Source organism: Triticum urartu, chromosome 7 (genome assembly GCF_003073215.2).
Source record: "Triticum urartu cultivar G1812 chromosome 7, Tu2.1, whole genome shotgun sequence".
Classification (NCBI taxonomy): domain Eukaryota; kingdom Viridiplantae; phylum Streptophyta; class Magnoliopsida; order Poales; family Poaceae; genus Triticum; species Triticum urartu.
The window spans coordinates 533,995,421-534,021,907 of NC_053028.1; the positions used below are offsets into that span (position 1 = coordinate 533,995,421).

Below are 26,487 nucleotides of genomic sequence, written 5' to 3' on the forward strand. Positions count from 1 at the left end.
AATTAAGATGATGCCCTCACATTACGGTGTTCAAAATGTTGCATATGCAATGCATAGCAACCCAAGAATAGAAGATAGGAGACTCTAAACACCGGAGCGAGAGGCGTGCACGGGCCGAGCACGCTCCCTGAATCACCTTCACTCATGGGCATGGCGACAAGGTACCGAAGCATGCGCGAGTTGCGCTCTCCTCAATCGTCGCTTCACCACTCCCTAATTATACACCACTCTCTTGCAGACACGCCCGGCCGAGCTATATATTCCTCCCGGTTCCTCATCACCTGGATCGAGCAATGTCCCTGATGGAGCTCACCGTCCTACCTTCATACACCTAGAAATCAAGGCCATCACGAGGTAGGAGGAGGGGAGCTCGATCGATCCTAACGGCGAATAATAATCTACTACGGTAATAAAGGAACCATGGAGGGGTTCCAGTGGAGCAGGCCCGTCTCCTTGCTCCTGTATGCCGTCTTCTTCCTGGCGGCGGCGGCCGTGTCGGAGGCCAACATCGGCGAGTTCGACGAGTACTGGCAGCGGCGCCAGCTGGAGGCCAGAGCCCGCGCGGAGGCCGCCTACCATCCCAACCCCATCGAGGTCGCCAACAGCCTGAACCGCGCCGTCCACAGAGCCGTTCGGGAGGAGAGCGGGTCGAGGAGGAAGTTGCTGGGACTGCACAAGAAGTTCGCTGGGCCGTGCACGGCGACGAACCCGATCGACCGGTGCTGGCGGTGCCGCGACGACTGGGCGACGGACCGGATGCGTCTGGCGCGGTGCGCGCAGGGGTTCGGGAGGCACGCCACGGGCGGGCTGGGCGGGAAGATCTACATCGTCACGGACGGCGACGACGACGACGTGCTGGAGCCGCGGCCGGGCACGCTCCGGTGGGCCGTGATCCAGAATGAGCCCCTGTGGATCATCTTCGCCAGGCCCATGCTGATCAAGCTCAAGGAGGAGCTGTTGGTGGGCAGCAACAAGACCATCGACGGGCGCGGCGTGCAGCTGCGCATCGCCGACGGCGCGCAGGTGACCGTGCAGTACGCGCACAACGTGATCATCCACAACATCCACGTCAACGACCTCATCGTGGGCAAGGGCGGCAGGATCCGGGACTCGCCACAGCACGCCGGGTTCCGCACCCAGTCGGACGGCGACGGCGTGAGCGTCTTCGGCTCCACCGACGTGTGGCTCGACCACCTCTCCCTCGCCACCTGCCAGGACGGCCTCATCGACGTCATCGACCAGTCCACCGGCGTCACCATCTCCAACTGCCACCTCACAAACCACAACGACGTCATGCTCTTCGGCTCCAGCGACAGCAACCCCAAGGACGAGATCATGCAGATCACCGTCGCCTTCAACCACTTCGGAAGAGGGCTCGTGCAGAGAATGCCAAGGTCATCATCATCATCTCAAGCTAAAATTAAGCTGGTTGGTTAATTTGTGCTCACTGCATTTATAAATCATTTTCTCTTGCTTATATAATTATCAGGTGCCGATGGGGATTCTTCCACGTGGTGAACAACGACTACACCCACTGGCTCATGTACGCCATCGGCGGCAGCAAGAACCCGACCATCATCAGCCAGGGGAACCGCTACATCGCGCCGCCGAACCTGGCGGCGAAGCTGATCACGAAGCGGCTGTACGCGGAGGAGTCGGAGTGGAAGAACTGGGTGTGGCACTCGGAGGGGGACCTGATGCTCAACGACGCCGTCTTCACCGACAGCGGCGGCCCCAACCAGAGGAAGTTCGAGAAGGACGACCTCATCCCGCCCAAGCCGGGATCGTACGTCACCAGGCTCACACGCTTCGCCGGCTGCTTGCCGTGCAAGCCCGGCAAGCCCTGCTAAACCTAGGTGGCCCCGCCGGCCGGCCGGAGCCGATCCCTTCCGAATCTTCAATTATTGCTTTGTTCAATTCTTTTACTCAAAGATTCGTGTATGTATTATGTATTACTAGGACATTTGAGTAGTCTACGGGGTTCAAGTCAGAGGACCCTGTAGGTTGTTCTTGTACCTGCATTCGCCGTGTCAGCAGCCAGGCGACGCAGAGGCCAGAGTGGATGACGGACAGAGACAACATGTTTCTGTCTAAGTCATCCTGCTTACTTAGGAGAGGTGGAGGGCCCGACAGAAAGCATGCACATATTGAAGAGGGCCGAGACTAATTTGTTTAACGATTGTTTTAAGGTTTATCGTCTGTTTATTTTCATTTTATTTCAACTTTCTACATGTGTGTGTTGAACATGCAATATGTTACAGAGGAGGAGGCGTCATTGACACTTGGCATGGCCGCACCCTTGACGTGCTTGACGTGGTGACTACTCTAGCGTAGGCTTTCTGTTGAGGTTGTTAGAGATAGTTCTCATGTTTAACTATCTCTTCTTTTGATTCTCCCTGTAACCTCCCCTCTCGGTTAGGCAATCTCCACCGAGGCTTGTATCCATCGATCATCCCATCAATATATACATGCGGGCTCTCGCGTATGAGGGTTAAGACATTTCCATAACTCTTTACGTGGTATACAGAGCAGGCTCTTCCATCTCATCTAGCTAGTTCTTCCTCAACCCTTCACTCAACCCTTCTTCATCATGTCCACCTCCACCGCACCCATCCAATCCAGCCTCAACTACAACACCACTAAGCCACTTACTCGAACGAATTATGTCCTTTGGAAAGCCCAAGCAAGATCCCAAATAATGGGCGTCGGCTTGTACAACTACATCGACAACATCATTGAGGAGCCTCGCAAGATCATCACCACCAAAGACAAAGACGGCAAGGACCAGGTCATCCCCAACCATGCCTATGCACCCTAGTTTGTCCAGGATCAACAGATTGTTGCTTATCTCTTGCGCAACCTGTCCAAGGAGGTTCTCGTCCAAGTCGCGTCCCTTGAGACGTCACATGCGATTTGGACAACCTTGGCCACCATGTTCTCCGCGGTGTCGCTGTCTCGTGCCAACAATCTTCGCGCCGCGCACACGGACGCCCAGATGGGCGCCCTAATTTTTTAACGATTATTTTAAGGTTTATTGTGTGTTTATTTCCATTTTATTTCAACTTTCCACATGTCTACAGTTTTCCACGTGCGAAAAAAAACATTGTTAGAAATAAGGTTGTTGTTGTTGGGCCTCGACAGCAAGATGTGATGCACAAATTCACCGACACAACACATATGCAAACAACCCTCTTCACTTTTAGTGAATTTTGAGGTTAGCTTCAACCAACTAGTAAGCAACGTTCCTTTCAGAAAGAAAAAAACTAGTAAGCAAAGTTCCAAAAAAACTAGTAAGCAACAGAATAAACTCAAACAACATGCACATGTGACACTTAATTTAACGTGAAAAACCACCTCAAAAACTACTGTTGTGGCCCACACAACTTCACCATTAGGATGGTGAGTACAAAGTCATCTCTAGGACCTCTCTCAATGTTGCCAACCAGCAACAACAACCACCACAAGAAGCAAGATTCCAGCAAAGCAGAGTAACACAACTTCTGTCTGTTTCTGAAATTTGCAAACTACTTTTAAACCGCTAAATCAAACAACATCAAATTTGGCATGCAAACATACACACAAATTCCCGACATCCCCTAAATTTTTTTAGCTTGATCCGACATTGTTTGCTTACCCAATCTATGCACCTCCTACAACTACTTTGTGTTGAAACTACAGCGATACGAACTGACAAAACCACACTCAATCAGATGCTCCACTGACCCAATCCTCAAACCAGGTAACCACATCGAGATACCTAAAGTAAGGAGCGATCCTATCAAATTTGGGGTCAATCCAAGCAAGCATCTAATCACCAGCTTAAACATTGTCTAGTCAGTTGTGGCAAATCTGGACAGAACCTCTCTCCTCCTTCTTTCTCTCTCTCAACGTTTGTGTTCTTATTGTGTGCTCTCTTTCACTCTCACAATGGAAGCCACCACCACCTGAGTGGAGTGACTAGGGTTTTCTTCTTCCCTCACTTCACTACGAATCACTCACAATAGTTGGATGCAAATGCATGTTCGACTTATGGGCTGATGTTGGGTTGCTAACACGTAGCACACCTCCATGTCTTTGTGTGCTCTCTTTCACTCTCATAACGACAACCACCACCAACTGAGTGGATTGGCTAGGATTTTCTTCTTCATTCACTTCACTATGGTGTACTCATAACTGTTGGATGCAAATCAGATCAATGGTTCACATGTGTTGGACTTGTGGATTGATGTTGGGCTGTCCACACACCTCCATGTGGAGGGACTTGGAGCAACAGTTGTTCGGCTTTAATAATGAATCCCTTAGGTAACAAACAAGAGTATCGACTAACAACTAAAATAAGGACCGATATCTACTATCGTGTTAATGGAGCTTGATTTGATGGTACGGTAATTTGGCCACTAGCAGGTAATGATAACCGCATGAGCAATATTAGGCCTTGTGCACACCGTAACATTTATCAAACTAAACCTAGGACCTAAGGCTCATGTACGAATTGTACGAATTAGACTAAATGTATTTTGACCATCATTCTTATATACTTTTTTTACAAATAAAATGTGCTTGTATTCGAATAAATTGTATACTTTTTGCTAATACCCGTAGGCAGTGCACAGTTGTTCCTTTAGAAATGATTTTTTAATCAAACAAGTATAGTATACATAACAAAGAGACCTAGATGAATACAAGAAACATAGCTTCTTTATAAAAATAGAAGTTACACTAAGGTCATCGGAAGTCGTGGTCTCCAAGTCCTTCTCATCTCGGTTTTCCTCTAAGCCTCTAGTACCAGAAGTTGCACCAAGCAAATCCTACACAAAGTATGACTAATCTTAGGGGATCTTAAGAGACACATGAGTGGTCGGCATCAATATGCAAGAACTTGAGATCATTTAACACATGACTAGGAGACACACCTTGCAAGCATGATGGTTGACCACTAAACAAATCACTGCAAAATAATATATAGAGCATGAAGAAATGGAGTCAAAGAACCACAATCACCAACGCCTCTACCAAGTTAAGGCAGAACATCGAGCGAGAAATTACCAGATTAGGGTTGATCCACCGGTACCATACACACCATTGGCTCTACGATGTACTATGAAGACTAAATCGTGACCGTGATATAAGTCATATAACTAGATGGCTTCCAAGCTTTGATCCGGAGTTCCCCTACCAACTCTTAGCACCATAAAGGTCACCAGAGGCAAGAAGAATCAGTGGAAAACATAAATTATGATATCTTCCTCTGATCCATGTTACCTAGTGTTGTGCACGCCATCCATTTATATAACCCTGGCCACATAGTCATGATTGTTTGTGAAAAAATAATCAAATTATGCTAGTGGAATAGTTGCTATAGATACTAATGTCTCCTTTGGATTACATGTTTTCATCCTTTTTCTATTTAGGTTCACTTGGATCACATGCCCATTATTGAAAACTGTCCATATATATTGCTTCTAGTTCCATAGAATTTACTATCACTAACTTTTTTTGTTGACTTATTCGTCGTGTGTTTCCTCGCATACCCGAGTTTAGCAGAATACGTGGGAAAACATAAATAATGATGTCTACCTCTCCTTGGCATCGCGGTGTTTATGCATGCCATCCACTTATAGGCCCGAACGCATGGTTGTTGAAGAAAAAACAATCAAAACGCGCAATTGTGAATAGTTGCTACCAATATTAAGGTTTCATTTGGATTACAGTATTTTCGTGGGACCTCTACCTTTTATCAGACTCCTTTGAATCACGTATCACATGGTCCTTATTGATAAGCCTCCATACTTATTGCTTCTTTTTTGCATAAGTTTCAATATCACTGACTTCTTGTTCACTCATTATCTAGGATCGATGCACTTTTGCGTGTTTCCTAGTATATGTTCTTCGATAAGGTGGGGGACCCGGGATTGGGGTTTGTGGTGTTGTCTTTCCCTAGCTTTGGCTAGGACTCAGTTTAATGATTGGCGTTGGTAGAGGGCATGTGGAGCTTTAGCGAGGGCCAAATATTGCCCTTCTTTCCGCATACGTTTCATCCGACAAAGTGGATAACGATGGTTCATGTTTTGGTCTTCTGGCTTCTTCCCCTCTCAGCGATGCATGACCAGCTTCGAGTTCATCGAGAATCTAGCGAGGTAAAGTCTTCCGGTTCTGTCTTGTCGGAGCTCGGATGGTTGTCCACTCGCTTCGCCTTCTTCTTCTTTGGGGCGAGGATCTGATCTTTCGTTCATCACTATCTTCTTCTGGTTTCGATGACTTTTCGGTCACTGCACCAACAATGTTACTGTTAGAAGGGATAGATAGGGATTGGTGAAATCGATATTTATTGCTTGAGCCTCGTGGGCATATATATAAGAGTACAATGACCAACTTGAAGTACAAGACAAGACATGACCAAATCCTAGTCTATCCTATACTTACTAATAATCATAATACTCAACAGTTACCTCGGCAACTCCTAGGGTATTCCAAAGATCCGAAGGCGACATCAAGCCATGTTCATGGCAGCACACCGTCGGCGAGTGGGGCAGGATGAGAAACGTGGATTATACCAAGGACATGTGTTGTACTCCCTCCATTCCTAAATATAAGTGTTCACTATTAGGGAAAATCTTATACACAAAACTTTAGCAGTAGCGCTTGTTAAAAAGCGTGCTACTGCTACACAACAGTAGCGCGTGCAGACTAACCGCGTTGTAGATACATATATAGCAGTAGTGCGTCCCATGGTAAAAGCGCTACTACTAAAATTCCCACCACTAAGCCGATAGGCTACACATAGTAGTAGCGGTCTTTTAGAAACGGCGCTACCGCTAATATTGTTATAGCAGTGCGTTTAGGTGTAAGGCGCTACTACTAACGAAAAGAAAATGAAATGAAAAACAAGTAGAAAAGTAAATTAAAATGAAATAAATAGAAAAAAGAGAAAGGAAAAATGTAAAATGTAAAGAAAAATAAATGAAAAAGGAAAAAAAGGAGAAAGGCATAGCAGTAGCGCGTTTCTGAAAACGCGCTATAGCTAACTTAGCTATAGCGTGTTTTCAGAAACGCGCTACCGTTATGTTTCACTTAACCAGCGGTTTTCCTCCCCCGGCCACCACTTCTCCCCCAAATCCCTCGCCCCACTTCGCCGCTGTCTCCCCAATTCGCCGTCGCCCCACTTCGCCGCCGTCTCCTGCCGGCGTGGACGCCCGCAACCTCACCGTCTCCACCCGAGGCCGCCCTCATCCTCACTGCCGCCGCGCGATGCCACCCTCAGCCTCACCACCGCCGCCCTCGACCTCATCGCCGCCCGAGCCCGCCCTCCCCACCCCTGCCTCCTTCGTCGAACACCTCCCCGGCACCGTCTCTCCCCTCTCTGTAAGCCCCCACCACTCCTCTCTCTCTGCATTTTAGAGCAAAAATTAGTAGAGCAAAAGTTAGTTTATAGCAAAAAATTTAGTTTAGAGCAAAAGATGTTAAGTAGTAGAAGTTAGAACAAAAATTAGTTTAGAGCAAAAAATTTGGTTTACAGCAAAAGTTACTTGGGGCAGTAGGGTTTAATTAGGGTTTTTGTTTTCATAGATGTTTTTTTAATGAAGAAAATGTTGTAGCAGTGCTGCTTGTAGTATATAGTGATACTAGTAGATGTTAATTAGGTTAGGGCAGTAGTGGTACTAGTAGATGTTAATTAGATGTTTTTTAGTTAGGGCGGTAGGGTTTTGCTAGGTTAATTAGGTTAGTAGTGCTGCTGGTAGTAGTGGTAGAGTAGGTTAATTAGGTGAAGTTAAATGAATAACCTAAATGAATGAAATTAGTAGTTAACTGATTTTTTTTCTTTCATCATTATAGAGCACTAAAGTTAACTGAATTTTGTTTTATTAGTAGTTAAATGAATTTTCTTCTACACTTAGTTTTTGAATTAGCTTGTGAAATTTGAACATGTATATTTGGACATGTGGTTGCTCGTGTATATTTGGACATGTGTTGCGGTGTCGAAGATGGACATTTGAACACTATTTCTAGGGAATGAAGCCGGAATGTTGATTCATTTCCATTCTGGCAAATTTTAGGTGCTCGATTTGTCCACTTTTTAGCAAAGGTCATGCCGAAATTTTTCGTGAATTTCGGCATGAATTGTGCTACAAACTAAGACATATCGAGTGCCTGGAATTTGCCGCACCGGGAAGGAGTCAATGTTCCTGCAAAACATAGGCCTTTTTATGTCATTATTCATTATATTAGGTCTAGAATTAATTGACTAGATTTAATCATTGGAAACATGGCTAGCAATGATGAAGGGCAGGGTTCTGGTGATTGCGACGACGTCTTCCTGGCGGCAGACGAATTTTTGAGCCTTGTCGATGATCAACGGATGTTGTTGTTGGGCCCACCTATCGCATCGGGGACTGATACCGACATGCATACCGGCGATGAGACTGAGACCGGTGCAGAGACTAGCGGAGCTGGTCTAGAACCGAAAGCAAAGAGGCCACGGCGCCCAAACCAGCTCATGACTACTAGACTGGTGGTCACGGAGATGGACGACGGCATTTTTGAGCCAATACCGCCCGAGGAAGCGCGATCGTGCTACGGCAATCAAATAGGCTGCATCGTACGGACAACCGCCACCATCAACGATGACAAACTACAGAAGATAGATAATATGAGGCCCTCCCTCCTAAAGAAGCTGCACCAGATATTCTTGTTCCCGGGCCGGAATGAAAAGGATTATAAAGATCCAGATAAGGACCCGGCAATGAAGAAGATAAACAAACACGCCATGACCAAGTTTAGCAACGTGTTGGCCGCCTGGAAAGCAAGGGTGAAACATCGGATTGTCAACAAAAAGGAACCCTACTCTGAGATTGTAAAGGATAATCCTACAATCACGCAAGAGCACTTTGAAATATTCAAGGCGGCTTGCGAGGCCGAAGCTGCCAAAAAAAGTCGAAGTACATGAAGGGGCTTCAACAGAGGAACATGGGGCGCCACCACCTCGGAAACCGTGGTTACGGTGGGAAGAGATCCATATGGGCCAAGGAGGACGCGGAATACGAAAGTCTGGGCATCCCAGACCCCTTGGCGGACTTCACCGTCCCATAGGAGCGTGAAGTCCTCAGGGCACGGCACCATTGGGACTCAGTCAAGAAGGTTTTCAAGATGGACCCGATCACGACGGAGTCCATGAGACTGCTGGTAATTTTAGTTTCTGATCAATTCAACTGCACGTTTAGTCATATTTGTAGATGATCCTTGTTCCTTTTGTAGAGAGAGCAGCACGGGATTGCGGCCGAAAGCGACTTGCCGTCTGAGGCGTTGGCGAGGCCCAAGTGGGACACCCCATTCAACCGGGCGTTGAACATATTGAAACAACACCCGGTGGACACTCGGCCATCGTATGGACGCGTGCACGGTGTCGGAGACGGCACCACGTGGAAGAAGTGCTACCATGAGACCACGGAGGAGAGAAAGGAAAGATGGAGGTTAACTGAAGAAAACATCGACAAGAAGGTTGAGATTGTAGTTGAGAAGAAATTAGTTGAGACAGTCGCAACAGCGGTAGCTGCCGCAAAACAGGTGGTTGTAGATATGTCTAGTGCCTTGGTTCCGGCCGTTTTTAATTAGAGCAGGCAAAATCCAGAAAAAAATGCAGCGGAATTTCCCCATGCCGACTTCTTCGGGAGAAGCTCGACTAGCGTTGCACCAGCACCTGCACCTGCTCCGGCACCGGCTCCCGCACCTGCTCCGGCACCGGACGTGCTCGGCGGTGCTTCTTCTTTGGCTGAGCTCGACGCCCTCATGGTATCTGTCACATCGGCCCTCTTCAATAAATGTATAATCTCCCGTTTCCGTTGCCTTTCGGATGTCTCACGTCGCAGACATGTCTTTGCAGGCCGACGTAACCCCTTGCACCATATTGTAGACCATCGGTGACCAGAAGGTGGACGTGGGGAAGGCGACGATAATGAAGTTGAAAGAACCATTGTTCCACGGCCGGCCGATCCCCCCGGACGTCTTCAAGGTTTCTGTGGCCAGTTTCAAACTGGGCCACGAGAATTTGGCTCCTATGGTACTAGGGGGATGACGACAAGACCCCACAGTGGCTTGGTGATTGCAATGGGTGGGTCCTGTTGTGGCCAAAGAGTCTGCTTTGTCTGGAGGCGGCCGGGAGCGCACCCACGAGCATGCAGTTAGGTATGAACATCAACACCCACCTACCCAATTAGCATCGGATGTCGTGCTGGGTGATAGCAGACGGGGTGGGGAAGTGGCTCCATTAGTCGCTGGTGACGTCGCCATAGATGAGGATGACGATGACGATGACACTCAGCAGTATCTCAATACTGGCGCCTACTCGTGGTTTGAGCGTCATGAGTCGGTGCCTGAATTGCCGCCTCCGGAGGTTGAACGTATTATACCCGACCTTCTGGTAGCAAAGAAGCCTAGGAAGAGAGCGAGGAAAGGGAACCAAGCTGCTTCTATGATCTAGCCGCCTCAGCAGCCTCGGGTTCAAGACCGTATAGATATCCCCGGTGCGGCAAAATGGCATATCCCCGGTCAACCAATCCTACCTAAAGCAGCGCTAGGGGCCAGATTCGGTGATCTAAGGAGACTTCATGACGATGTGCTGCGGATAGAGAAAGGCCTCATCGCCTCAAAAAATCCAGGATACCCACTCTACGTGGTAAATGCTACCTCTTGAGCATGCGTTGGTTTTCCCTTGAAGAGGAAAGGGTGATGCAGCAAAGCAGCGTAAGTATTTCCCTTAGTTTTTGAAAACCAAGGTATCAATCAAGTAGGAGACCATGCGCGAGTCACCTCGTACCTACAAAAACAAATAAGAACCTCGCAACCAACGCGATAAAGGGGTTGTCAATCCCTTCAGGGCCACTTACAAGAGTGAGATCTGATAGAGATAATAATTATAAGATAAATATTTTTGATATTTTTATGATATAGATTGAAAGTAAAGATTGCAAAGTAAGATAGATTGGAAACTTGTATGATGGAAAATAGACTCGGGGGCCATAGGTTTCACTAGTGGCTTCTCTCAAGATAGCATAAGTATTACGGTGGGTGAACAAATTACTGTCGAGCAATTGATAGAATTGAGCATAGTTATGAGAATATCTAGCTATGATCATGTATATAGGCATCACGTCTATGACAAGTAGACCGACTCCTGCCTGCATCTACTACTATTACTCCACACATCGACCGCTATCCAGCATGCATCTAGAGTATTAAGTTCAGAAGAACGGAGTAACGCCTTAAGCAATATTACATGATGTAGAGGGATAAACTCATGCAATATGATATAAACCCCATCTTTTTATCCTCGATGGCAACAATACAATACATGTTGTTTCCCTTTCTGTCACTGGGATCGAGCACCGCAAGATTGAACCCAAAGCTAAGCACTTCTCCCATCGCAAGAAAGATCAATCTAGTAGGCCAAACCAAGCTAAAAATTTGAAGAGACTTGCAAAGATAACCAATCATATATAAAAGAATTCAGAGAAGAGAAGATTCAAATATTGTTCATAGATAATCTTGATCATAAACCCACAATTCATCGGATCTCGACAAACACACCACAAAAGAAGATTACGTCAAATAGATCTCCAAGAGAATCAAGGAGAACTTTGTATCCAAAGAGAGAGAAGAAGCCATCTAGCTAATAACTATGGACCCGAAGGTCTGAGGTAAACTACTCACACATCATCGGAGGGGCCATGGAGTTGATGTAGAGGCCCTTCGTGATCAATGCCCCCTTCGGCGGAGCTCTGGAAAAGGCACCAAGATGGGATCTCTTGGGTACATAAGGTTGCGGCGGTGGAATTAGGTTTTCGTGGTGCTCCTCGATGTTTTCAGGGTACGTAGGTATATATAGGAGGAAGAAGTAGGTAGGTTGAGTCATGAGGGGCCCACGAGGGTGGAGGGCGCGCCCAGGGGGGTAGGCGCGCCCCCCTGCCTCATGGCCTCCTCATTGGTTGCTTTACGTCCACTCCAAGTCCTCTGGATCATGTTTGTTCCAAAAATCACGCTCCCGAAGGTTTCATTCCGCTTGGACTCCGTTTGATATTCTTTTTCTGCGAAACACTGAAATAGGAAAAAAACAATTTGGGCTGGGCCTCCGGTTAATAGGTTAGTCCAAAAATAATATAAAAGTGTATAAATAAGCCCATTAAACATCCAAAACAGAATATATAATAGCATGGAGCAATCAAAAATTATAGATACGTTGGAGACGTATCAAGCATCCCCAATCTTAATTCTTGCTCGTCCTTGAGTAGGTAAATGATAAAAATAGAATTTTTTATGTGGAATGCTTCCTAACATATTTCTCAATGTAATTTTTCTTTATTGTGGCATGAATGTTCAGATCCAAAAGATTCAAGATAAAAGTTTAATATTGACATAAAAATAATAATACTTCAAGCATACTAACTAAGCAATCATGTCTTCTCAAAATAACATGGCCAAAGAAAGTTCATCCCTACAAAATCATATAGTTTGGTCGTGCTCCATTTTCGTCACACAAGAATGCTCTCATCATGCACAACACCGATGACAAGCCAAGCAATTGTTTCATACTTTAGTAATCTCAAACTTTTTTCAACTTTCACGCAATACATGAGCGTGAGCCATGGATATAGCACTATGGGTGGAATAGAATATAATGAAGGGGGTTATGTGAAGAAGACAAAAATGAGAAAGTCTCACATTGACGCAGCTAATCAATGGGCTAGGGAGATGCCCATCAATTGATGTCAATGCAAGGAGTAGGGATTGCCATGCAATAAATGCACTAGAGCTATAAATGTATGAAAGCTCAACAAAAGAAACTAAGTGGGTGTGCATCCAACTTGCTTGCTCACAAAGACCTAGGGAACTTGAGGAGGCCCATTGTTGGAATACACAAGCCAAGTTCTATAATGAAAAATTCCCACTAGTATATGAAGATGACAAAACAAGAGACTCTCTATCATAAAGATCATGGTGCTACTTTGAAGCACAAGTGTGGAAAAAAAGATAGTAGCATTGCCCCTTTTTATTTTTATTTTTTATTTTTTTGGGCCATATTTTTTTATTTTATTTGGCATTTCTCTTTTTTTGGGACAATGCTCTATTAATGATGATCATCACACTTCTATTTATTTATTTAGAACTCAATGATTACAACTCGATACTAGAACAATATATGACTCTATATGAATGCCTCCGATGGTGTAGAGGGATGTGCAATGACTCATGAGTGACATGTATGAAAGAATTATGAACTGTGGCTTTGCCACAAATACGATGTCAACTACATGATCATGTAAGGCAATATGACAATGATGATGCGTGTCATAATAAACAGAACGGTGGAAAGTTGCATGGCAATATATCTCGGAATGGCTAAGGAAATGCCATAATAGGTAGGTATGGTGGCTGTTTTGAGGAAGATATAAGGAGGTTTATGTGTGATAGAGCGTATCGTATCACGGGGTTTGGATGCACCAGCGAAGTTTGCACCAACTCTCAAGGTGAGAAAGGGCAATGCACGATACCGAAGAGGCTAGAAATGATGGAAGGGTGGGAGTGCGTATAATCCATGGACTCAACATTAGTCATGAAGAACTCACATACTTATTGCAGAAATCGACAAGTCATCAAAAACCAGGTATTACGCGCGAGCTCCTAGGGGGATAGATTGGTAGGAAAAGACCATCGCTCGTCCCCGACCGCCACTCATAAGGAAGACAATCAAATAACACCTCATGTTTCAAATTTGTTACACAACGTTTACCATATGTGCATGCTACGGGACTTGCAAACTTCAACACAAGTATTTCTCAAATTCACAACTACTCAACTAGCACAACTTTAATATCACTATATCCATATCTCAAAACAATCATCAAGTATCAAACTTCCCTTAGTATTCAATGCACTTATATGAAAGTTTTTTATAGTATAAAAGGCAAATTACCATGCTATTCTAAAGGACTCTCTAAATAATATAAGCGAAGCATGAGAGATCAATTATTTCTATAAAAATGAAACCACCACCGTGCTCTAAAAGATATAAGTGAAGCACTAGAGCAAACACTATATAGCTCAAAAGATATAAGTGAAGCACATAGAGTATTCTAATAAATTTCGATTCATGTGTGTCTCTCTCAAAAGGTGTGTACAGCAAGGATGATTCTGGTAAACTAAAAGGCAAAGACTCAAATCATACAAGACGCTCCAAGCAAAACACATATCATGTGGCGAATAAAAATATAGCTCCAAATAAAGTTACCGATGAATGAAGACAAAAGAGGGGATGCCTTCCAGGGCATCCCCCAGCTTAGGATTTTCGGTGTCCTTGGATTTTACCTTGGGGTGCCTTGGGCATCCCCAAGCTTAGGATCTTGCCACTCCTTGTTCCATAATCCATCAAATCTTTACCAAAAACTTGAAAACTTCACAACACAAAACTTAACAGAACATCTCGTGCGCTCCGTTAGCGAAAGAAAACAAAACACCACTTCAAGGTATTGTAATTAACTCATTATTTATTTATATTGGTGTTAAACCTACTGTATTCCAACTTCTCTATGGTTTATAAACTCCATTACTAGCCATAGATTCATCAAAATAAGCAAACAACACACGAAAAACAGAATCTGTCAAAAACAGAACAGTCTGAAGTAATCTGTAACTAATGCAAACTTATGGTACTCCAAAAATTCTAAAATAAATTTCTAGACGTGAGGAATTTATCTATTAATCATATTCAAAAAGAATGAACTAAATATCACTCTCCAATAGAAAATGGCAGCAATTCTCGTGAGTGCTAAAGTTTCTGTTTTTTACAGCAAGATCAAAAAGACTTTCCCCAAGTCTTCCCAACGGTTCTACTTGGCACAAACACTAATTAAACACAGAAATCACAACAGAAAAAGAGGATAGATAAATTATTTATTACCAAACAGGAACAAAAAACAAGGAATAAAAATAAAATTGGGTTGCCTCCCAACAAGCGCTATCGTTTAACGCCCCTAGCTAGGCATAAAGATTTCAATGATGCTCACATGAAAGACAAGAATTGAATCACAAATGGAGCATCATAAAACACGTGACAAACACATCTAGGTCTAACATACTTCCTATGCATAGGCATCTTATATGCAAGCAAATTATCAAGGCAAGCAAAAACTAGCATATGCAAGGAAGCAGAAAGAAACAATAGCAATCTCAACATAACGAAAGGTAATTTAGTAACATGAAAATTTCTACAACCATATTTTCCTCTCTCTTAATAATTACATGTAGGATCATAAGCAAATTCAACAATATAGCTATCACAAACATATTCTTAACACGATCCACATGTATGCAAAGTTGACACTCTTCCAAAATAGTGGGATTAAAATTAACTAAAGTCATGACCTCTCCAAACCCACTTTTATCAAAAATTTCATAAGATTGAACATGCTCCAAATATGTGGGATCTAAAGTTGACACTCTTCCAAACCCACTTTCAATAATATTGCAAACACTATTATCAATCTCATATTCATCATGGGGCTTAAATAAATTTTCAAGATCAAAAGAAGAATCACCCCAATCATGATCATTGCAACAAATAGTAGTCATGCCAAAACTAGCATCCCCAAGCTTGAGGTTTTGCATATCATTAACACAATTGACATTAAGAGAATTTATAATAATATCATTGCAATCATGCTTTTCATCGAAGGAACTATCAAGTATGGGTGCAATAGCAACGACCTCATGTTTAACATGAGGAACGATAGCAAATTCATATTCATAAATATTGGCATCATGGCCACAAGAATAGCAAGCATCATGTTCATCAACAAATATTTCAACCAAATCATCGGAATCATAATTATCTATAGATTCATGTATATCATTATTTTCTTCCGAAGCAACGGTCATTCTTTCAATAAATTCTTTGACATAGACATTATGAGCATAGTTTTCATAGCAATATTTAAGTATGTCAAAATTTTCAGATTCGTAGAGAGTAATATCATACTTTTCAATCAAAGAAGCAACTTCATAATCACCCTTAAAAGAAACAAATTCTTCAATTTGTTCGATATCGTAGTAACTATAAACACCCTTTTCATAAGAAGATGAGACTTCATTATCATTAAACTCACATAGGTAGGGGGTGTTTTTTAGGGTTCTTAGAGAAACAAGTAAGATCACAAATTTCACAAAGATTCCAAGCATAACATAGCAATCTATTTATTTGATCCCATAAGAGTCTCCCTTTTTCAGACAAACGGTGATGCACAAAATGAGCATGCTTATCTAAAGATTTCCCATCAACTAGGCTAGTTGGGATTTCAGCGCGAGCGCATAAGGATCGAAGATGATCCAAGTAGAACACTTTAAGTGGATCCATATGAATAGATTTTAGCAAGCAAAGATGCAAGCAAATAGAAGGCACATGGAAACACAAAGAAAGATACATACGGGAAGAAGGCGAACGGAAAAAGGGCGAATAAAACGGCAAATGTGAAGTGGGGGAGAGGAAAACGAGAGGCAAATGGCAAATAATGTAATGTGAAGGATAAGAGTTGTGATGGGTACTTGGTATGTCTTGACTTGGCGTAGATCTCCCCGGCAACGGCTCCAGAAATCCTTCTTGCTACCTCTTGAGCATGCGTTGGTTTTCCCTTGAAGAGGAAAGGGTGATGCAGCAAAGCAGCGTAAGTATTTCCCTTAGTTTTTGAGAACCAAGGTATCAATCCAGTAGGAGACCACGCGCGAGTCACCTCGTACCTACACAAACAAATAAGAACCTCGCGACCAACGCGATAAAGGGGTTGTCAATCCCTTCACGACCACTTGCAAGAGTGAGATCTGATAGAGATAATAATAATAAGATAAATATTTTTGATATTTTTATGATATAGATTGAAAGTAAAGATTGCAAAGTAAGATAGATTGGAAACTTGTATGATGGAAAATAGACCCGGGGCCATAGGTTTCACTAGTGGCTTCTCTTAAGATAGCATAAGTATTATGGTGGGTGAACAAATTACTGTCGAGCAATTGATAGAATTGAGCATAGTTATGAGAATATCTAGGTATGATCATGTATATAGGCATCACGTCCGTGACAAGTAGACCGACTCCTGCCTGCATCTACTACTATTACTCCACACATCGACCGCTATCCAGCATGCATCTAGAGTATTAAGTTCAGAAGAACGGAGTAACACCTTAAGCAAGATGACATGATGTAGAGGGATAAACTCATGCAATATGATATAAACCCCATCTTTTTATCCTCGATGGCAACAATACAATACGTGTCGTTTCCCTTTCTGTCACTGGGATCGAGCACCGCAAGATTGAACCCAAAGCTAAGCACTTCTCCCATTGCAATAAAGATCAATCTAGTAGGCCAAACCAAAGTAAAAGTTCGAAGAGACTTGCAAAGATAACCAATCATACATAAAAGAATTCAGAGAAGATTCAAATATTGTTCATAGATAATCTTGATCATAAACCCATAATTCATCGGATCTCTACAAACACACCACAAAAGAAGATTACATCGAATAGATCTCCAAGAGAATCGAGGAGAACTTTGTATTGGGATCCAAAGAGAGAGAAGAATCCATCTAGCTAATAACTATGGACCCGAAGGTCTGAGGTAAACTACTCACACATCATCGGAGGGGCCATGGAGTTGATGTAGAGGCCCTCCGTGATCAATGCCCCCTCCGGCGGGGCTCCGGAAAAGGCCCCAAGATGGGATCTCTTGGGTACAAAAGGTTGCGGCGGCGGAATTAGGTTTTCGTGGTGCTCCTTGATGTTTTCAGGGTACGTAGGTATATATAGGAGGAAGAACTAGGTCGGTTGAGTCACGAGGGGCCCACGAGGGTGGAGGGCGTGCCCAGGGGGTAGGCGCGCCCCCTGCCTCGTGGCCTCCTCGTTGGTTGCTTAACGTCCACTTCAAGTCCTCTGAATCATGTTTGTTCCAAAAATCACGCTCCCGAAGGTTTCATTCCATTTGGACTCCATTTGATATTCTTTTTCTGCGAAACACTGAAATAGGCAAAAAAACAGCAATTTGGGTTGGGCCTCCGGTTAATAGGTTAGTCCCAAAAATAATATAGAAGTGTATAAATAAGCCCATTAAACATCCAAAACAGAATATATAATAGCATGGAGCAATCAAAAAATATAGATAAATTGGAGACGTATCAGTTAACGTGTCGCGGTAATTGTCGTACGTGGACACATTCCCCACGGAGAAGTTCTTCCTTTGATTCGATTACATCTTTGACATGTTTCACTTGAAGAAGCTGGATTTTACGTTTGTCCGCCTTTATGCCTTGCACATGAACTACCTCATCGGGGTTGAGCAGATACCTCATATCTGTGTCGCTAACCCGCATTTCATGCACGAGGGCTTCTTGGGAGTCTGCGGAAAGCACCGTGAATACGCGAGGGAATACATCGCCAATTTCATGCTCGCCAATAAGGACAAGGAGGCGATTCTCTTGCCTTATCATCCCTGTAAGTCATTCACGCGGATATCCTTCCTTTGATTTCAATCATTCATTTGCACGGTGGAGGCTAAGTAATTTGAGGTGTACTTATTTTGCACAGCGGTGGGCGCGCCGTCCTCATCATCCTCTATCCCCGATACTCCCACGCTCTTTACTTGGACTCATTGAAGAACATTAACAAAAAGGATTACACCCACATCAAGTCTGTTCTCGACAGTGCTATGTTTTACTGCAGCGCACAGGGTGGAGAGGTCAAGGACAAGAAGAAAAGGAACGGCAGACCCGCCTTCGGCCATAAGACCGACTTCTGCTGCATCCAGCAACCGAGTGATTCTCTTAATTATGGATTCTATGTCCTACACCACATGCTGGAGTACAGACGGGATCACCAGAACCTTCGCATGTCACCTTGATCCGGCGATGCCCATATTTTGCAATGGGCAAAGAACTTAGGAGATATCGAGGATCATCGACTTCGAGCTGAGTTCTATCACATCAGCATGAACTTGCCCAAGTCATCATGAAGGAGGTCGTCGAAAAAACAGGGATGTTCTACGAAGAAGGACAAATGTCGCAGGAAGACGTCCGAACACGCGTAGCCGCTCAACGTCTCGACCTGAAGCCTTTCACTAAGCTCGGGGACTATCTCCCTGACCTGGATGGATGGCAAGACATATTGGAGTGATTGTCGATATGACAATGTGTCCATTTAGTCCATACTTTCTGTATGACGAAACTTTGAGTTATGCATGACGAAGCTTTACTTGTGATGTAATTAAACCGTCCTCCTTGACTAGCGAAGATCACTCTAGTTAGGGCATTTTGGGTACGATGAACTTTGTTATTTATGCTTATGATATGTTGCTTCTATTTTTGCCAAGTCTGTCTCTTTCTGTTGCTCAACTATATATGTTGCATATCATCGACTCATGTGACGATGCAGGTGTATAGATCATCAATGGCGAAGAAGTGCTACGCTAGGAGTATATGACGAGTGGCCGGAATGTCAGGCCTAGGTGTACCGGTTTCCGGTTTCCGAGCGACAACCAGTAGTTAGTTTAGGTTCACGCTAATGCGAGTGAGGGATACGAACTCACGTACTGCATGGTTGCGCTCTCACTCAAAGTGATAGCTCTTCTCGCGTATATCATTGTTTAGATGGATGGTGATGTAGTTGCAAGTAATCGAGACTTGTATCGCTATTTTCGAGATGATGACGAGAGACCACTTTGTGTTGGATGATGATTATGATGATGACATGATTTGATGAGACTATTTGTATGTATATGCTATGATTACATTTGTATGTGTATGATATGCTAAAGATTATTGTATAAATTAAGCATGTTCAAATACAAAACAAATATGCAGAAAAAACCAGAAACTAATAAAACTAGCAGTAGTGAGGGGAATAAAATTAGCAGTAGCACTCCCATACCAGTAGTGCTTCCTGATAAAAAGCGCTGCAGATATTAGCAGCAGCGCTCTGCAATAAACCTCGCTACTGCTAGCCATGTATAGCATAAGTGTTGGATGACACGCGCTACTGCTACATGTTAGCTGTAGCGCCTTATCAGTAGCGCGGCATCCCACGCTACTGATAGGCAAAATACCCGAGCTACTGCTAGGGTTTTCCCTAGTAGTGGTTTTTAGACATTTCAAATGGACTATAACATATGAATATATGTAAACATATTTTAAAGTGTCGATTGACTCATTTTGTTTCGTATATAGTCACTTATTGAAATATTTACCTAATAATAAAGAGAATTGGGTTTCTGCCCGTACGTCGTCGCGCGTGATGTTGCATAAAATCCCCTCAGTTTATATGAAATTAACCCGCGGTCCCTACTTAAAGTGTGTTCCTGATGAGATAATGTTTTGATTTTTTTCTAATAAAAACCCCTGCCACCTCCACCCACTTATCCATTGCCTGCCTCCACCGAACCACCGGGCACGCCCCGCCAATTGCCGTCGGCGTCCATGCCTCAGAAGCCAGGGAAGGGGTGATGCGTCGCGGAGGGCGTCCGTGTCGCCCTAGCCCAGGAATGAGGCGAGGCGTTGAAGAGTGCGGGACAGGAAGTCGCCGGAGGTGGCCTTGACCGGCACGAGGGCGAGCTCGCAGGCGCGCTTGCAACAGGCCAACCTAGCTCGCAAGTCCTCCCGCTGCTTGGTGAGGCCCTTGGTCGTCACGAAGAAATCGATAGCATAACCAGCAATGTCTAAGGTGATGATTTATGATATGTTCATTTTGCATCATGCTTTTATATCAATATTTATTGCATTATGGGATGTTACTACACATTATGTCACAATACGTATGCCTATTCTCTCTTATTTTACAAGGTTTACATAAAGAGAGAGAATGCCGGCAGCTGGGATTCTGGGCTGGAAAAGGAGCAAATGTTAGAGACCTATTCTGCACAGCTCCAAAAGTCCTGAAACTTCATGGAAGTTATTTTCAGAATATATAAAAAATACTGAGCGCAAGAAGTACCAGAGGGGGGCCACTCACCAGCCCCGAGGGTGGGGGGCGCGCCCTAACCCCTGGGCGCGCCCCCTGCCTCGTGGGCCCCCTGGTGGCCCTCCGATGCCCATCTTCTGCTATATGAAGTCTTTCGTCCGAGAAAAAATCATAAGCAAGCTTTCGGGACGAGACTCCGCCGCCACGAGGTAGAACCTTGGCGGAACCAATCTAGGGCTCCGGCGGAGCTGTTCTGCCGGGGACACTTCCCTCCGGGAGGGGGAAATCATCGCCATCGTCATCACCAACGCTCCTCTCGTCGGGAGGGGGCCAATCTCCATCAACATCTTCACCTGCACCATCTCCTCTCAAACCCTAGTTCATCTCTTGTATCCAATTCTTGTCTCTAAGTCTAGGATTGGTACCTGTAGGTCGAAGGCACAAATTCGAAGGTGGTGAACGGTCAAAGAATCAAACATTATATCTCAGGTAATCCTATAAATGTTGAAACCAATGGTATTGAAACTGTAACCCCGGAGGAATACATAAGGGACACTTTCCAGAACGTTTCAGACTCCGAAAAGGAATAGGTATGTGGTACGGTAAGTAAACCGACTCCAAAACAGTTCTAATGGCAATTTTCTCCGTTTTGGAATATTTAGAAAAATATAAAAATAAGAAGCAGTCCGGGAAGGACACGAGGACTCCACGAGGGTGGAGGGCGCGCCCTACCCCCTGGGCGCGCCCCCCTGCCTCGTGGGCACCTCGTGCGCTCTCCGGACTCCGTTTTCTTGCACGTTACATATTTTGGTCGATAAAAATTCATTATATAATCTCCCGAAGGTTTTGACTCATGTATCATGCAATTGTCCTCTGTTCTTGTTTCGAGCTGTTTTTCTGACAGATCTAGATCATCATGACGTCTCCAAGTGCCCCCAAGGACAAGTTTTTCGAGAAGGTCACCAACCCCTACCTCGCGGAAGTGCCACAACACCCTTGATACGTCTCTGTCGTATCTACTTTTTCAAACACTTTTGCCCTTGTTTTGAACTCTAACTTGCATGATTTGAATGGAACTAACCCGGACTGACATTGTTTTCAGTAGAATTACCATGGTGTTATTTATGTGCAAAAACAAACGTTCTCGGAATGACCTGAAACTTCACGGAGCAACTTTTTGGAAAATATAAAAAATACCTGCAAAAGATGAAGGCCAGGGGGACCACCACCTGTCCACGAGGGTGGGGGCGCGCCCCCTACCTCGTGGGCCCCCTGGAGCTCCTCCGACTCCAACTCCAGCTCTTTATATTGTGTTTCGGGGAGAGAAGAATTCATCGCATTTTACGATACGGAGCTGCCGCCAAGCCCTAAAACCTCTCGGGAGGGCTGATCTGGAGTCCGTTCGGGGCTCTGGAGAGGGGAATCCGTCGCCATCGTCATCATCAACCATCCTCCATCACCAATTTCATGATGCTCACCGTCGTGCGTGAGTAATTCCATCGTAGGCTTGCTGGACGATGCTGGGTTGGATGAGATTTATCATGTAATCGAGTTAGTTTTGTTAGGGTTTGATCCCTAGTATCCACTATGTTCTGAGATTGATGTTGCTATGACTTTGCTATGCTTAATGCTTGTCACTAGGGCCCGAGTGCCATGATTTCAGATCTGAACCTATTATGTTTTCATCAATATATGAGTGTTCTTGATCATATCTTGCAAGTCTATAGTCACCTATTATGTGTTATGATCTGTTAACCCCGAACTGACAATAATCGGGATACTTACCGGTGATGACCGTAGTTTGAGGATTTCATGTATTCACTATGTGTTAATGCTTTGTTCCGGTACTCTATTAAAAGGAGGCCTTAATATCCCTTAGTTTCCGTAAGGACCCTGCTGCCACGGGAGGGTAGGACAAAAGATGCCATGCAAGTTCTTTTCCATAAGCACGTATGACTATATTCGGAATACATGCCTACATTACATTGATGAACTGGAGCTAGTTCTGTGTCACCCTAGGTTATGACTATTACATGATGAACCGCATCCGGCATAATTCTCCATCACTGATCCATTGCCTACGAGCTTTCCATATATTGTTCTTCGCTTATTTACTTTCCCGTTGCTATTGCTATCATCACTACAAAATACTAAGAACATTACTTCTACTACTGTTACCTTTTGCTACCGTTATCACTACTATCATATTACTTTGCTACTAAACACTTTGCTGTAGATATTAAGTTTCCAGGTGTGGTTGAATTGACAACTCAGCTGCTAATACTTGAGAGTATTATTTGGCTCCCTTGTGTCGAATCAATAAATTTGAGTTGAATACTTTACCCTCGAAAACTATTGCGATCCCCTATACTTGTGGGTTATCAAGACTATTTTGTGGCGCCGTTGCCGGGGAGCATAGCTCTATTCTTTGAGTCACTTGGGATTTATATCTGCTTATCATTATGAAGAACTTGAAAGATCCAAGAACCAAGATTTATCCCTCAACTACAAGGGGAGGTAAGGAACTGCCATCTAGCTCTGCACTTGATTCACCTTCTGTTTTAAGTAAGATTGCGACACCTAAACCTGCTTCTGCTATTCGTTCTGATATGTCGCATGTTATTGATGATGCCACTTCTGCTATACATGATACTTATGATGAAACTACTTCTATGCTTGATACTACTGTGCCACTTGGTAAATTCTTGATGAACAACTTGCTAGGGCTAGAGAGATTGAAAATATTGAATCTGATAATACTGATGAAATTGATGATGAAGACTTGCCTGTTATTCCTGAGGGTTATGTTTTTGATAAAGAAGCTTCTTTAGCTATTTTAGCTTGCAAAGATAGATACGAACTCAAGATGTTATTAGCTAAATGGAATAAGCAATCTCTAAATGCTAGAATGAAACCTGACCCTGCTTTTGCTACTTCACCTATCTGTGTTACCGATAAGGATTATGAATTCTCTGTTGATCATGATATAATTACTTTGGTTGAATCTAATCCTTTTCATGGCTATGAATCTGAAACTGTTGTGGCACATCTTACTAAATTAAATGATATAGCCACCCTGTTCACTAATGATGAGAGAACTCGCTACTTTTATATCCTTAAAATATTTCCGTTCTCATTAAAGGGTGATGCTAAGATATGGTTTAATTCTCTTGATCCTGGTTGTGTGCGTAGTCCCCAGGATATGATTTATTACTTCTCTGCTAAATATTTCCCTGCTCATAAGAAACAAGCTGCTTTAAGGGACATATATAGTTTTGTGCAAATTGAAGAAGAGAGTCTCCCACAAGCTTGGGGGAGGCTTCTCCAATTACTTAATGCTTTGCCTGATCATCCTCTTAAGAAAAATGAAATACTTGATATCTTTTATAATGGACTAACCGATGCTTTCAGAGATTACCCGGATAGTTGTGCTGGTTTTGTTTTCAGGGAAAGAACACCGGATGAAGCTGAAATTCTATTGAATAATATGTTGACAAATGAAAATAATTGGACACCTCCTGAGCCAATTCCTGAGCCTATTCCTAAACCAACTCCGAAGAAAAGGGGTATTCTATTTCTCAGTCCTGAAGATATGCAAGAGGCAAAGAAATCTATGAAAGAAAAAGGTATTAAAGCTGAAGATGTTAAGAATTTACCTCCTATTGAAGAAATGCATGGTCTTAATTTACCGCCTGTTGAAGAAACATATAATCTTAATCCATTACCTATTGAAGAAACTCATGGTCTTGATAACCCGACACAGGTAGTAAAGGTAAATTCTCTCTATAGATATGATAAAGCTGAAATCCCATTTACTAAATTTGCTGGCCCATGCTTAGATGAGTTTGATAAATTTATGGCTAAGCAAGAAGATTTTAATGCTTATTTTGGTAGACAATTGAAATACAATTCAAATATGCTTGAACACTTGGGTGATTATATGGCTAATGTTAAAGGTGAACTTAAACTTATTAGTAAACATGCTTCTATGGTTACCACTCAAGTAGAAAAAGTACTTAAAGCTCAAAATGATTTGCTCAATGAATTGAATAGTAAGAATAATGATAATGCTGTTAGAGTGGCTACTAGAACTGGTAGAATGACTCAGGAACCTTTGTATCCTGAAGGCCACCCTAAGAGAATTGAGCAATATTCTCAGAGAAATAATATAGATGCACCTAGTCCTTATAAAAGGAAGAAAAATGCTTAGGAAAATGTTCCAAGGTGGTTCCTCAAGGAAGCAAGGACCCAGGCTTGCAATGCGCGATGCTGATGATGAGCCACCAAGAGACGCCCCAGTGCGTCCTTGTGAATGGCCTTCTGAGATCTTTATGGATCGAGTGGGAATTAAGGAAGAATTTAACGCATATTTGCGTAACGCTGATCTTGTGAGCTTCGAGGAAGAGAAGTGCAGCCAGTATCACAATCTCACTAGTACCTTTGTGAGGAGGTTTGAATGTTCATCTTCACGTAATTCTCCAACTGTCCTGTTTGATCTCTATGAAAATTCTTATACTATGGACTTAGAGGATTTTACCACTGCTTGCAAACTTCCACAATGGGGTAGTATCAGGGATCCTCGCAAATCTGAATTTAGAGATTTTCTTGCTAGCATAACTGTGGGAGAATCTAGCACTACTAGGAAAAGGCCTACTAATGGCGCACCAGTTTTGCCTACTAATGGCGCATCACTGGTGCGCCATTAGTAGCACGCCACTAGTAATTTTTACTAATGGCGCACCACTGGTGCGCCATTAGTATCTGGTATACTAATGGCGCACCATCCAGTGCGCCATTAGTATATAACACCATGCGCCATTAGTGTGCCTCCCAGGGGCCATATTTAACCATGTGCTTTGGCACACTAATGGCGCACTGCGGATAGATGCGCCATTAGTATACTTGGCATACTAATGGCGCACTCTGTAGTGATGCGCCATTAGTATGAATATTAGTTTTTTTTACTTTTCTGATTTTTGCACATGTTACAAAATATATTATTTGACAGAATATAAACAGTAGCACACAGCAACAGCAGATTCATCGAATACAATAGAAGATTAGTCTTCGAATACAATTCATCATATTAGTCTCCGAATTCAAAAGATCGAACAAAGATAAAACATTACAAGTCTCGAGACCGCGAGTATCGAGTTTGTCGGAAGTAATACTAATCCTAACAAGTCCTACTAATCATCATCATACAACTTCTACTCGTTATTCATAACAAGTCATACGATCATCATCTTGATAGTCATCGAACCAACCCTACTTAATTGTTCTTAGCACATGATCATCAGTATTAGGCAGGACCTAAATACCCTATTTAAGCTAAAATAGCATAAAACAATATAGACCCTGACTCTCCATTATGGAGAATGGAGAACATCCTGTCTCCAATTCTTGTGCTTCGCTTCCTTTTGCTTCCAAGAAGCTCCTTACGACTGTCCATACATTTTTCCATCCTTTGATTTTCATGTCTCCACTTCTTTTAGAAATCTC

The 26,487-nt window shown here is 43.5% G+C and overlaps 1 protein-coding gene across 1 annotated transcript; it reads left to right on the forward strand.

The window, feature by feature from the left end:
- The first annotated feature begins 286 nt into the window (after positions 1 to 286).
- LOC125523080 (pectate lyase-like) lies at positions 287 to 2,485 on the forward strand. Its single transcript, XM_048688130.1, has 2 exons — positions 287 to 1,394; positions 1,490 to 2,485. The coding sequence occupies exons 1-2, from the start codon at positions 421 to 423 to the stop codon at positions 1,848 to 1,850; spliced, it is 1,335 nt and encodes a 444-aa protein (XP_048544087.1). The 5' UTR covers positions 287 to 420; the 3' UTR covers positions 1,851 to 2,485.
- The last annotated feature ends 24,002 nt before the right edge of the window (positions 2,486 to 26,487 follow it).